At 41.1% G+C, this 14,232-nt stretch overlaps 1 protein-coding gene across 1 annotated transcript in view; it reads right to left on the bottom strand.

Moving 5' to 3' along the window:
* Nucleotides 1–12,013, bottom strand: part of Wdr36 (WD repeat domain 36) — a 29,909-nt gene extending 17,896 nt beyond the window's left edge. The window contains exons 1-11 of the mRNA XM_048331226.1: nucleotides 11,823–12,013; nucleotides 9,724–9,751; nucleotides 8,432–8,532; nucleotides 7,548–7,665; nucleotides 5,623–5,755; nucleotides 3,909–3,963; nucleotides 2,415–2,547; nucleotides 2,000–2,175; nucleotides 1,115–1,235; nucleotides 791–856; nucleotides 15–101 (exon numbers count right to left, since the gene is read on the bottom strand). Of these exons, the coding sequence (XP_048187183.1) occupies nucleotides 15–101; nucleotides 791–856; nucleotides 1,115–1,235; nucleotides 2,000–2,175; nucleotides 2,415–2,547; nucleotides 3,909–3,963; nucleotides 5,623–5,755; nucleotides 7,548–7,665; nucleotides 8,432–8,532; nucleotides 9,724–9,751; nucleotides 11,823–11,987 (1,183 nt within the window). The 5' untranslated portion in view covers nucleotides 11,988–12,013. The remainder of the gene's footprint in view (nucleotides 1–14; nucleotides 102–790; nucleotides 857–1,114; nucleotides 1,236–1,999; nucleotides 2,176–2,414; nucleotides 2,548–3,908; nucleotides 3,964–5,622; nucleotides 5,756–7,547; nucleotides 7,666–8,431; nucleotides 8,533–9,723; nucleotides 9,752–11,822) is intronic.
* Nucleotides 12,014–14,232: the final 2,219 nt, after the last annotated feature.

Below are 14,232 nucleotides of genomic sequence, written 5' to 3'. Positions count from 1 at the left end.
ATTAAGTTACTTACGGGCTGCAAACTTTGTGACAGGAGGAAGTCTTACTGACAAGGTATTCTGAAGTCCTTTACGTTTCACTCTGTTTTTATTTATTAATCCTGGGATTAGGGGAGAGAGGATAATAGCTATGATAAAAATTAAAGCTGATAATTGCCATGTAACTATAAAGTTCAAGGTATTTCCATCTAAATCACGTGCAAAATAAAGATGTTATTTACCAGTATTAATAATCATTTCTGAAGTTTAGTAATTAAAGATATAAAAACACATTGGCTAAGTTGGTTTCTACATAAAAAATTCTACAATTTATAGATAGCTGGTTTGGTGACAGCAATATATTTGCATTACTCAATGTACTTGCATTTCAAATGAGCTTTCTGAAGCATCTTATTATGAGAGAAACTGATTCTAGGGTTTAACAGTACCTACTCCATACACTTAAAAAAAAAGTACTGATGAAAATTCCTCCAGTTCTTGCACAGAATCCTGAAATAGTTCTTATTTGGCCAACAACAGCTTATTTTCTGTCTTGATCATGGCATATGAGCTGGGTGGTGGTGGCTAGTTACTCGGGAGGCTGAGATCTATGGACCTTGGCTCAAAGCCAGTCTGAGTAGGCAAATTCTTGAGACTCTTATCTCTAATTAACCAGCAAAAAGCCAGAACTGGAGATGTGGCTCAGTGCTACAGCTATGAGCAGAAAAAGTAGAGTGAGAATGTAAGGCTCTATATACAAGTCCTAGTAAAAAAAATAACTAAACAAATGGCAAATGAACAAATAACTTACCATGTCCCAAGCTCTTGTTAAATTTTTCATGTACTGTGGAAAATGACTGGAGAGTTCCATCTTGACCTATTGATACAGACAGTTCCTAGTGAAGCTTTATCAAAACAATGGATCAGATTTTACACAAGTAAAATCAATGGGTTAATCAGATTTTACGAAAGTAATATTCCATGAAAAGCTAAATGTTCCAGTTTTACACACTTCCAAACACTTTTAAGGATATATTTCAATGTAGAAATGCTTGTAAATACCAAGCTTAGTGAACACTGAAGTTCAAATTTTTAATACTACCTAAAGTAATAATGACAGAAAGCAGAAACTCACTTGCACTGAGAATATGTTGTCCACTCTGTCCATAATATCTGATACTGGTAAGAGGAGCACTATGTCCCATTCTGACTTTCAGTAGCCGTCCTTCACCCGAAGGACCATCAAATATCCATATCTGCCAAGAAATAAAATGCTCTGTGTGCTTCTGGTTTGCAAGTTACTTTCTATATAAATCAACATTAGGTACCTTGTCAGGACTGACACGCAGTGGGGGATAAGGGAGAGATAAACCGACACCTGGGCACTTCACTTCAACTATGTCACCTCCTTGGTTTTTTGCTTCATTAATCAATCGCTTCCCATATTACTTTTGTCTTCTAGGCTGGTACATTAAAGTAGATTTAGAAAGACACAAAGGGTAGGCCAGATGAACTACAAGATAATAATGAATCACTGACATAGTGGTACATATCTGTAATAACTAGTAAGGAGGTACGGACAGATTGTAGTTCAAGGCCAGTCTGAGCAAAAATGTTGGAGACTTTATCTCAAAACACAAGCTGGGGGGCTGGGAATATGGCCTAGTGGCAAGGGTGCTCGCTTCATATACCTGAAGCCCTGGGTTCAGTTCCCCAGCACCAGAAGTGGCGCTGTGGCTCAAGTGGCAGAGTGCTAGCCTGGAGCAAAAAGAAGCCAGGGACAGTGCTCAGTCCCAAGGCCCAGGACTGGCAACATACCCCCCACCCCACCAAAAAAGCTGGGCACAGTGGGGCACACATGCGATGCCAGCTATGCAGGAGGTGAAGGTAGGAAGACATGATCCAAGTCCAGCCTCAAGTAAAACTGCTTGCATCCTATCTGGAAGAACGCCTGCTTAGCAGGGCTTCTGAGGCCCTGGGCTCAACGCCCACCACGACCAAGCAAAAACAAGCATAATACCCTGAGAGCATTGTCAGCGCCATTTGTAACAAGAAGCGGCTCTCTATGAAGAAACGTGAGTCCTGCAATTGCTGTCGAGTGTGCATTTCTCATCTGATTGATTAATTTTCTGTCTTCCAGATCCCAGAGTCCAATATGGCCACATGGGCTTCCAGCGGCCATTACTGGATGACCATCTGTTATTAAAAAATATATATTTTAAAAAAGGCACACACCTTGAACAGATAAACAATTCTCTTTCAATTTTTAAATATAAAGCTAGAAATCACTACACAATAGCTGTTTTTCCCTATTTCTCTGCCTCATTCTACTTTCGTATTTCATTAATTTCTACCAGATCAATGTAAGAGAAAACATCTTTTAGAAAAATTTCCATGAACTATATATAAAGTAGTATGATTAAGTTAAAAGTTACCTGTGCGAAATGAAATTGAAGTAATGGGTCCCCAGTCTTGACGAAACTTCATTAATGTTTCATCAAACTTAATGTTGTGAATGATTACCTGACCAGACATAAGACCAACAGCAACAACATCCACCGCTGGTGCCTGAAAATTAAAGTACCCAACCTTTTATTTTCCAGAACAAGTTAACTTTAAGAATCGTGATGATGGAAGGGGCACTGTGGCTCAAGTGGTACGGTGCTAGCCTTGAGCACAGAGAGGCTCAGGGACAGAGCATAGGCCCTGAGTTCAAGCCCCAGAACCGGCAAAAAAAAAAAAAAAAAAAAAAAGAATCGTGATGACATGCACTCCTACTCGTCTGCTGTGAAAATCAATAATGCAATGTGGCAAAACTCCTTGGGATGACTACCATTCTAGCATACTTTAACTGCTATTTAATGTGGAAATATTTAAGAATAACTTTTGTAAGTTACTTCCCGGCTTCTATTCTGGTCACCGTCTCCCAAACCCAAAAGCAAAGCTGACTTGGTAGGAAACAACCACATAGACAAAGAAGTTTATGTGTACAATCACTGTAGATCACTGACCAAAGAAACAGAAAAAAGACAACTCCAGGAAAACAGAAAGGCTTGATATAAGCATGTCAGTGTACGCATAGGGTATTACTACAAAAGAGGTGGAGAATTGTTCACTAAGAAAAAATATGACCAAAAACAAACAAACAAAAAAAACCCTGTAAAACATGCTAACAGACAAAGTAACTTTTCTCATTCATCTATTCTAGCACTAACACTCTACAATGGTCTTACTAATTACAATAAGGTAACATATAGGCTTCATTATGAGCTTCTCTACTTTAGATAGAGGAATGTCCAAATAGAATCAAGCTAAATCTTTCATTAATAAATAGGCTATGCTGCCAACTATACAAGAGACCTTACACAGAAGGTAAAAATGCTAGGACAAATAGAGATTAGACTGCTGTAGTGAAAGGGGATGAGGAACTATGAACTCGGCAGTTATAGTAATGGATATCTAGCTATATAAACCAATAGACACAGCAGTTATTTGCAGAAATACATGGCTGACTCGTAAAAACAAAAAGTTATTAGATATTTCTGAAAGAGTCCACCACTGAGTAAGTATTAGGATTGGGACATGTATTATCCAATTTCAGTATCTTAACAAATTTCTCCATTTGATCTACAATCTTGCACTGTTGACCCAGTTTCTCATCGACATAAAACCCTGAGTAGCAATCAAGGTTCCACAGCACGCCTAAATTTATTTCCCAGCAAACTTTACAAGTTCCACAAACTCTACAGGTAAAGTCATTATTATTACCATCATGTATACTTCTAAAACATTATTTTTCCTTGGGATAACAGTAACAAGGATAAATTAAACTAAATATTCTTTTTCTTAGCTCTAAAAATGTGGTCGATCGCAAAAACTGAAAGATTCTACTACTAACCATGCTTGATCTTCAACACAAAAAGACAAACCTGCTCAAGAGCTGTCACTCCAACTTTCCATCCTGGAAATGTATACAGAAGCTTACTACAAGAAAAATAGTTGATAGGTATTATTTTAGGAGGAAAACAAAATTAACTATGTTAAAAAGTGAAATAACAAGTGCTTACTTCACCACTCACTACTATAAGAACACACTAATTTATTTAATATTCAAAATAATCACACATTATTCAAATAGTAAATACTATCCCCATTTTCAGAAAAACAGACTGAGGAAACTGTGAAGTAATTAAGCTACAGTCACAATGTAGTATTAGTTCAGACAGATTCTAGACACAAAGCTACTAAGTGCTATGTCATGCATCTTTAAAAAATAAAACATTCAAGTAAAATAAAAAATACATGAGTAGAAACCATTTCATTTACACTACAACAACAAAATCTCAGAATACAGGTATATTTCAACTTTCACAGAAATGTATTTCTAGAGACAACATTATAGTTTAACAAACAGTATGTGCAAGCCACATGAACAATTTTATGAGAATAATGATGTTGCCTTCAGTTCCAGAATCAAACAAAGAATGATAAGTAAGTCCAGGGTAGAGATATGAAATCACTACATCCTACAAATGGCCATAGATTACTCAGGAAATTTTTAATGGATACATACAGCATAGCAAAGAACATAAATTCTAAATAAAAAGTGCTGAACCCAGGTGGCTTATGCCAAGTAATCCTAGCTACTGGGAGGCTAAGAATGGGAGGATCATGGTTCTAGGCCACCCCAAGAACAAAAGTTCAAAAGATCCCTTCTCAACCCACAGCTAAAGATACAGTGATGTGTCACTGTCAAACCATGTGGGAGGCTAAGACTGGAGGGTAGTAGTTCTAGGTCAGCCATGTAAAAAAGTCCATGACTGTTTCCATGGAGGAAATATGGGACTCAAGTGCTAGTGATGCCATCAACAATGGGAAACGTAGAGAACTTGAAGCTCAGGAATGAATGCACTGCTTAGCAGTATCTCCCTAGTCTAGTAAGCTCAAGGCCCTGGAATTCAAATCCACATACTAACCAAAACAAACAAAACCAATGGAAACAACCTTAAGGGTAGAGATAGTATTCGGAGTAAGCCTAACATCAAGTACATAGCCACTGGTGCTATTTAACTGAACTCAACTTCTGAGTCAAACCTAAGCATTAGAATGAGCATGAATCCCTTCTAAGTGTTTCAGTTGTTTGCTTTTTAAAATAAATGCTATCCAAAAGAACTTGAGTTGCCCAACTTCTCTCCTGAAGTTCAAACAATGATAGAGGAATTCAAAATTATTTACATAGCCTTCCAACTATTTCAGCAATATTACAATAGATATTCATTATGTTGGGTACAATTACATTTTTCTTTTGTTTAAAAAGAAAGCTAGTACAAATCAACAGTGATTTACTTTACCCTCTTTTCCTTGTTGGTTTAACAAAAACTAGAAACTGCCCAATCACAATCTCTTAGTATTACTTTATTATTGTCTTCTCTATAGCTATGTTTTCTTTGTAGTAACTAGAACATTGGTATATACTTTTCACTGAGTATTTATGGAGTTGCCTATCATGTACCAGATCAGCATGTGAGCTTTCATATTTGTGATGATCTATGCAGCAACTTCAAAAGCAATCACCTTTATGAACAGCCCTCCAAATAAGCATCTAAGAGCAGGCAGAACTGTTATTTTAAATGAAGTACTTACTTGGATTTTACATTCCATAACTGCAGGCTTCCTTGTTCACTGCCCAGAAGTACTTTATTCAAGTAGGTACTTGGATGCAAAATTGTAGAAATTTTAAAAACCGATTTATCGAAAGTTAGTTGCAGGTATTCTTCTACAAATGTAAAAAGTTATAAATAAAAATTATTTTCTTTAAACATTGTTTCATATACCCATACTTAAAAGTAAGTCTATCACATCGAAGATTTACATTCAAATATAAATCAAACTTACACACTAACCTACTAATATCCCATAAAAGTAAAATGAGTATAATGGTTAACTTCTAAATATCATTTGGATTGTCAAAAGTGATCTACGAGTTCGAATATAAATACTAATGCAAATTTTACTGCCAATTTGGTTTTTAGAAAAGGTAACGATTAAAAAATGATCCTAAGGGATATTAGTATTTTTATAATTTGATCAAGAGAGAGTGAATACTCCACACGAGGAACATCTGGAAAGTACTATGTACCACTGAGAAGATATGAAAGCCAAGAACAGTGCTTCTAATACATTTTAGCAAAAGACCTTCCCCAAATAAGAGGAAAGAAATTCATAAACCTGTGACTTGTGGGATACACAGAAAGTGAGCTGCAAGATCACAAAATTCTTTGCACTCATCTGTTCATTACATTTAAAATTCCTATGCTCGATTTTTAAAAATTCAATTTGCCCAGGATTAAAATTTTTTCCTCTAAATTCACCAATATTTGGTATCAAGGCACAATGGATAATCACAGATACAGGTAAACAATGTACCAACTTTACTTTGAATGCTAACGGATCCTTGCTCTGTGACCAGCAGTTTTACTTAGTTACCATAAAGACCTGGTTTACCAAGACCTGGTTCAATATATTGCTACTAAGAAGCCATGTATCAGCATCAAGAGAGTTTGGTGATCTGTCAGAGCCAGACCCTGTAATCCTATAGAGACAATTAACACGTACCCTCATAGGGAAAATGCTTAAAATACTGTTCTCCCACTTGAACAAGACATAACAAAGAATATGGGTACTAATTTGAACTAAGATGGAGAAGAAATGCCTAGAAAGGCAATCTCTATTATAATATTTACTAAAAACAGACCTACTAGATTGATCAATAGAGAATTGAGGTACTTTGAGCTAGAAATGTAAACAGATTTAAAAATGTAATAAGCACATTAAAGAACTTAAAGAGATTTAATTCATGATGGACTTACTGTCTATTATCAAGTAAAGCCAGGGATAATCTGGTACTAAATTTCCCCACTTGGACTCTAGTTTCTCAAAGACACTCAACACTGTTGCATAATAGTATCAGTTAAAAGACACTGACTCAAAACCTTCCCCAAGAAAGGATGCTACAGATTACAAGATCTTATAGTTTGACTTCATAAATAGTAGCTAAGAATTACCCAGATGTGAAATATATAAATTCATTCCACAGAGAAAACAATGGACTATGTCCCTACTACTGAGAAACCTACAATGGAAATTTATTCACTGTGGTAAATACATTAAAGAAGTCTGATGTAGGGGCTGGGAATGTGACCTAGTGGTAGAGTGCTACACATGAAACCCTGGGTTCCATTCCCCAGAACCACATATACAGAAAAGGCTTGAAGTGGCGCTGTGGCTCAGGTGGTAGAGTGCTAGCCTTGAGCAAAAAGAAGCCAGGGACAGTGCTCAGGCCCTAAATTCAAGCCCCAGTTCTGGCAAAAATAAGGAAGTCTGATGTAGTTAACAAAAGAATTAAACTTGCTGATCTGCTACTTATTGAGAACTTTTTTTATATATGCTAAATATTCTCAATTTCTTTGACTATTTAAATGTGAAACCTCTAAAACAGAACAAGTGTTTAGATTGCTCATTTTAACCATACATTAATTATCCCAAGATAATAAATGGCTAATTCTTACCTTCTGAATATATGTGCCAAATAATAAGAACACTGTCGGTATCAACAGAGATGATGTGGTCACCAAAGGGCTGCAAAAGCTGGATTTCTGCCCTATGACCCTTAAAGGTATGTACTATCTACAAAGTCAAAGTGTAAAAGAATTTCATTAGTACTCATTCATCACAAAACAGGATCCATATTATCCAAAAAGCTTGCTAGTTTTGAAAATGCTCATGTTAAGAATTGTGGTCCAACTTTGGACTGAGATTAAAAAGATACAGCAAGAAACCAGCCTTGTGAATCTGCTCCTTCAGTCCATTCAACAGGAAACTGAAGCAGAGTAAAAGCATGGCAAGGAATTCTCTAGGGCTCAAACTCCACTGAGGTAAGAAGCATGCAAACACCCCTAGATAGTCAACCAGTGCAACTTCCTACATTGAAAAGAAATGGTATGCTCTATGGGGTTTCAAATTCCACCATCAGCTGAAGGGAAGGGAGTTCACACAGGGTACTTCTTCCTAATACCTCTCTGCCTGGACATGGAGACATACATCCTTACAGTAGTCAGTCCGTCCACAACTACATCCCCTTCTCTATGGCTCAACTCCTATCCATTCTAATAACACTATTTTTCATCTTTAGGTCTTTCATACCAGGAAGGTATCTCAGTTTCTCACATTTGGTAGCATCTTGGCTGTCCTTTCTCAACTCAGTTCTCCTGGCCCTGATCACACCTGTGTATATACAGTTCCTTCATACAGTCTCTTCATCAGGACCACATATGGTATGTGTAAGTGTAAGTGTGTGTGTGTGTGTGTGTGCACATGAAATTAGGCATGTGTATATACAGGTGAGATCAATTTTCTCCTTCTTTAGAAAACTATACACATTAGCGATACGAACCTCTTTGTTACGGGCAAATGCAGAGAAAACATTCCCATATGCAGCAAAGACTAGCTTCCCATCAGCTGCCATACAGCAGATCTCCTGTGGAACAGAGTTACCTGAGAGAAAATACAAAGTAAGGGTGTTTCAAGACGTTGAGGCAAATAAAAACTTTAAGTATTAAATTTTCATGGCTATAATTAAAAAGATATTTATACAACAAAAAGGTGAGAATCAGAATATTAAATCTTGACTTCAATGTTATAAATGTCTAGGATTTATAATCCTAAAAAAAAAAAAAAACAGGGCTGGGGATATAGACTAGTGGCAAGAGTGCCTGCCTCGGATACACGAGGCCCTAGGTTCGATTACCCAGCACCACATATACAGAAAACGGCCAGAAGCGGCGCTGTGGCTCAAGTGGCAGAGTGTTAGCCTTGAGCGGGAAGAAGCCAGGGACAGTGCTCAGGCCCTGAGTCCAAGGCCCAGGACTGGCCAAAAAAAAAAAAAAAAAAAAAAAAAACAAAGAAAAAGAAAAGTTGGGCATGGTAATGCATACCTATAATCCTAGCTACTCAGGAAGCAGAGGTAGGATTGCAGTCTGAAGCCTAGGCAGTTATCAAGACTCTATCTGACAAATGTTGAAATGCCAAAGGGCTGGGGTAGTAAACTGTGGGTTTAAGTGGTAGAACACTTTCCTAGCGAGAGTGAAGCCCTAGCTATGCACCAGCGGCCCCTATTTGTAACCCTAGCTACTCAGGAGGCTGAGATCTCAGGGTCTCTAATTGAAACCAGTGGGATGAGACAGGAGTCAGAGAGACTTTTATGTCCATTTAGCCAGCAAAAAGCCGAAAGGAAAGGTGTGGCTCAAGTGCAATAACACCAGTTTTGAGAAAATTAAAGACAATGCCCAGACCCTGAGTTGATTCAAGCCCAGTATTAGTACAAAAAAATAAATTCTGAGTTCAATCTTTAGTATCAGAGATGGAAAAGAAGAGAGGAGAGAGAGAAAGAGAGAAAGAGAGAGAGAGAGAGGGAGATATGAGAACATGAACATAATCCTGTCTTGAATTTTTTTTTGCTTTGCTTTTTGATATAGCATAATACATGTGTACATACATATATACAAATGGAATTCTTTGTATTGTCTGTCTTATGTCAAAATAACTAAGTGCAAGTATGTATCATTTTGGTGGTAACAGGGTTTGAATTCAGGGCTCTTATCACTTGGGTTATGTCTCTAGCTCTCCCAACCTCAAAACTTTAAAGATACTAAACAAACACAAGTTTATAATAAAGTCCACACTTACTTACTGCAACAAGACTAAGCTTCTGCACCTGTTGGAAAAAAAACAAACAGTAAATTTTCATTAGCAAAAACAATAGCTTAAGATCTAAAGATTGGTAGTTTCCATAAATTTGCCATATTGTTCTTCCTAAAAATGATACTCATGAATGCAATTTACATATTAGAAAAGGCTTCTATCTTTAACTACTTTACAGGCATGATAATGAAAGGTTTGGGCAACTTCTGTAATGGGCCAGAATTAATTATTTTAGGCTGTGCAGGTCATGTGGTCTCCATCGCAACCATTAATCTTTGTCACTGCTGCAATGGAAGACATAAAATAAACAAATGTGCAGAGGTATATTTGAATAAAACTATCTGTTGATATTTAAATTTGATTTTCACATAGATTTCATGACATAAAACTATTGATTTCTTCCCCACTTTTATAAAAATAGCAAAACTAAAAAGTGGTAGAGTTGTAGCTCAATGGTAGAGCACCAAACATGAGCGAGAAAACCCAAGTACCAGGTACTAATTTCAAGCCCCAGTACTGGCACACACACAAAAAAGCAAAAGTATTCATAACTCCTGCCTCCCCACACATACCAAAAAAAAAGAAAAGAAAAGAAAAAGAAAGAAAATAAAGCCAGTGGGCTGGAGCAGACTTCTAGTCTAATATTTGCTTATCCCAATATGTGCTAACTAACCCAAGGAAATGTTACTTAGCTTCTGTGTGCTTCAATTTCATCATCTGTAAAAACAAGGATTAAAATAGGTACCTATTTTACATAGCTATGAATTTGTATAAAACAGAATGGGGCCTGTAACCCTAGCTACTTAGGAGGTTGAAATCTGATGACTGTGGTTCAAAATTGGCCCAAATAGGAAAGCCGTAAGACTCTTACCACCAATTAACCACAACCCTTACCCCCCCCCCCACCCCGCCAAAAAAAACCCCAAAACAGAAGTGGGGCTGTGACTCAAGGCAGAGTACCAGCTTTGAGTGGAGAAAGCTAAGAAACAAGCTCTGAGTTTAAGCCTTAGTCCTGGCACAGAGAAACAAAAGAAAAAAAAAGTGGAGGCAGTTAGTGCTCAATAAATGCTAGCAGCTATTACCAACCCGCATGCTCTCTACAATGTGTTTAATATCTGTATACAAAAACCAAATCTGCTGAATGTCTGGCTGCAAGCACCAATAGAACTCTTGCAGTAACTCGATCTCAATTCCCAGCTCTTGTTGTTAACAAGCAATTTGATTTTCACAACAACCCATGCTTTTCGGGGGGTGGGGGGATGCTTAGTTAACACTGGCTAATTCCTTCCTCCTCATATTCCTGCTATAACGGAATTCTGGATAAGACTTAAGTAACGATTCTTCCGGTGATCCGTAAGATGCATGGAGGAAAAATCCATCAAACGCAGCAAGATGGGGTTAAGTGGCTCCATCTTTCTACAATTCACTTCCTTAGTTTATACACGAGTGCTACAGAACAAACGAAGCCGGCTTGGCTTGAAGTCGCTGCAAGGCATTCGGACGACGGCAGCGGGGTCTGACAAGGAAGGGAACTAACTCATCAGTGACAACGAGCAGATGCTGTCGGGACTCAGGTCATCCCCACACGGGACGAGTGGCCCGCACTATTATCTGTCTCACTAGCTCTCCGCAGTCCTCCTGGCGTGTGAGGTCCTGGCCCACGTTTGTGTCGTGTACGCACCACAAAAGGACTTGCGAGCCTTCCGGCAGAATAAATAAATAAGTGAACTTACGATGGGTGGAAAAAGAGAGACGAGGAAAGGGAAGGAGGGAGGAGGGAAAGAGAGAGTGTGGGGGGGGGGGGCGGGCATGTGCATGTGGACGGGGAGCGCTCCCCGAGGCTGGGGAAGGCGGGCCGGGGGACCCGGGGCCTGGGGAGGACGGGAGGGGGTGGGGAGGGCGGGAGGGGATGGGGAAGGGGGTCCGGGGAGGGTGGGGAAGAGGATCCGGGGGACCCGGGGAGGGTGGGGAAGGGGGTGGGGAAGGCGGGCCGGGGGGCCCCGGGCGGGCGGGGGAAGGTGGGCAGGGCGGCCCGGGCGCGCGGGCGGCCCGGCGCGGGGCCGAGGCGGCCCTCACTCACTCACGTCGTACGTGTGGAAGCTCGTGCCCACGCAGGTCGTCACGTAGAAGCGGCGCTTGAGCGCGCTGAACCGCACCACGTGCGGGACGTCGTTGCTGAACAGTCCCAGGGCCCGGAAGCCCGCGAACAGCGCGCTGCCCGCGCGGCCCGGGGCCCCGCCGCCTTCCATGCCGCCTTCCGTGCCGCCGCGCTCCGGCTGCCGGCGCGGCTCCGACTCTCGGCGCGGCCGGAGACGCGCACGAGGGCGCTTCCGGCGGCCGCGGGGCGGGCGACGCGCGAGCGCTTCCGGCGGCCGCGGCCAATGGCGTGGGAGCGCGCCGCCCTGCGTGCGTCGCCGGAAGCGGTCCCCGCGGAGCGCGCCGCGGGGGCGGCACATCGGTTCCGGGGCCGCAGCCTTACCCGGGCTCGCCCGGCGGCCGCTCTCCCGGGCTCGGCGGGGCGGCCGAGGGCGGGAGGAGCCGCGGGACGGGGCGCCGGCCCGGGGAGGCCGAGGTGTGGTGAGTGCGCGGAGATGAAACCGGACGGGCAATTGTCGACGCTGGGGAATGGCACAAAACCATAGGCACTGGGTTAAGATTGGAAATTTCCACCATAAAAAGCTTTTTGTTTGCATTTGCTGAGTTCACTTACATTCCCACCCCTCCCCCCATAAAAAAACAACCTCCTGGAATGCTAATGGAATTTCTTTTACTTCTGAGCTGACTATATTATTTTAATTACTACATGCATTAAAATCTTTCCCAAGTTGCTTATAAAGCAGACACTACTTTTACTGTAACCAACTCTTCTTAATACAGTATCAGTCGTTTGGGTGAGGGAGTTGGAAACATTTCCCGACCATGCGTTACGATTAGGCCAAGCCCTTGACACTCATTCTTCCATTATCCTGGAGATAGATAGGTCCTGAGGTATTGAGAGCAAAAAAAATGTGTGTCTGTTTTATAAGTAGGAAAAGGGGTTCGGATTTCCAATCATGTTCATTGCCACAATCCAGACCAACATAGCGCTTAGAAAAGGGGATGAAGAGAGGAAGGTCACTGAAGGACAACTGGAGTCCCAAAGACCTGCCAGGGCTGCCCAGTGAACGGAAACCTGCAGAATCTGCTCCCGGGGTGGTTCGCTCTCGTGTCTGACAAGGCCCTGCTGATGGATGCTTTTTGAGACAGGTTCTTACTATGTCGGATAAGATTTCCCCCAAACTGAAGATCTTTCTGTTTCTTTCTCCCAAGTGGTGGAATTGCAGGCATGCATCCTGACACCGGGCTCAGTTCTTTTTATGGATCTGTCTGTTCCAGTGAAGAGTGTAAGTGGCACTGCTTCACAGTTTCACTTGAGGCCACAAGTAGATTGACTCCTCTAAGCACATGTTACTAGTATTGCAGTAGCTGTGGGTCTAGTGCTAAAAATGGTTAATGTTGCTGCCTTTGTGTAAGTTTAAAATGGAAGATGCCTTCTCCAAATCAGAAAAAAATACTGTTATATAGGTGTAAATTATCCAAGAAGCCATATATTGAAGGATCGAATCTTGGGAGTGTTTATCAGAGCACTAGCAGTCTGCAGGCAGCCAGCTGTTACAAAGGCCTGCAGCCCACACATATCTTTAACACTATCAATAAACAGGTCAGAAAGGGAAGAAAGAACAAAAACCATACCAAAGAAGCCAGTCCAGCTCCAATGGAGAGCTGATTTTGGACGCCATGGTGACCAGAGATGAGCCAGGAGACAGGACACAGGACAGGAACACAAAGACATGTGGCATAGCCTCATGACACCTGAGCTGGTCTGATCCTAAATAGGCTCAGGACAGAGGGCTGGGTCACAGGAAGCTCCCAGACCCAGGTACTTGATTGACAGGTTCAGTAACCTATAGGCCATGTGCCCACCCCTATCTCTTGGGATTCGGGAACACCCATCACCTGGGGATGGGACTTCCCTTCCTCTAGGAATCCAGGCACCCCCAGCAAGACAAGATGCCAGATAGTACAGCTCGCCATGGGGCTAATAATGGCGCTGGCCAGATCTGACCTCCATATTACAATACTTTATTTTAGGAAATAACAACAAACAAAATCAGTCCTCAACTGCACCTATGCTAGTACTTGGTCTGGAAGAAGAATCAGCTGCTTGTAAAGAGCATGTCTTTAAGACAGGACACATCCGTGTAACATTGGTTTATCCTTTAGTCATTCTGGAACTTCTCCTAAAGACATTTTTACTTTCTACAACCATGCTGGAATCTCACAGCTGAATAGCCTGAAGTCATGAGCTGAGACACTAGGACAAGTGGGATTACAGTGTCAGATGATAAAACCGTCAAAATGACCCCAAATGTTCCATTCTCTTGAGGACCTTTCTAATTTAAGCACTAAGAAACCTGCAACCGGTTAGTTTCCCAAAGGACATTGCCTTTCAAG

The sequence above is a fragment of the Perognathus longimembris genome, chromosome 22 (genome assembly GCF_023159225.1).
Source record: "Perognathus longimembris pacificus isolate PPM17 chromosome 22, ASM2315922v1, whole genome shotgun sequence".
NCBI classification, from domain to species: Eukaryota; Metazoa; Chordata; class Mammalia; order Rodentia; family Heteromyidae; genus Perognathus; species Perognathus longimembris.
The sequence above is the reverse complement of the archived record's forward strand: the minus strand, read 5'-3'. Positions and strand labels throughout refer to the sequence as shown.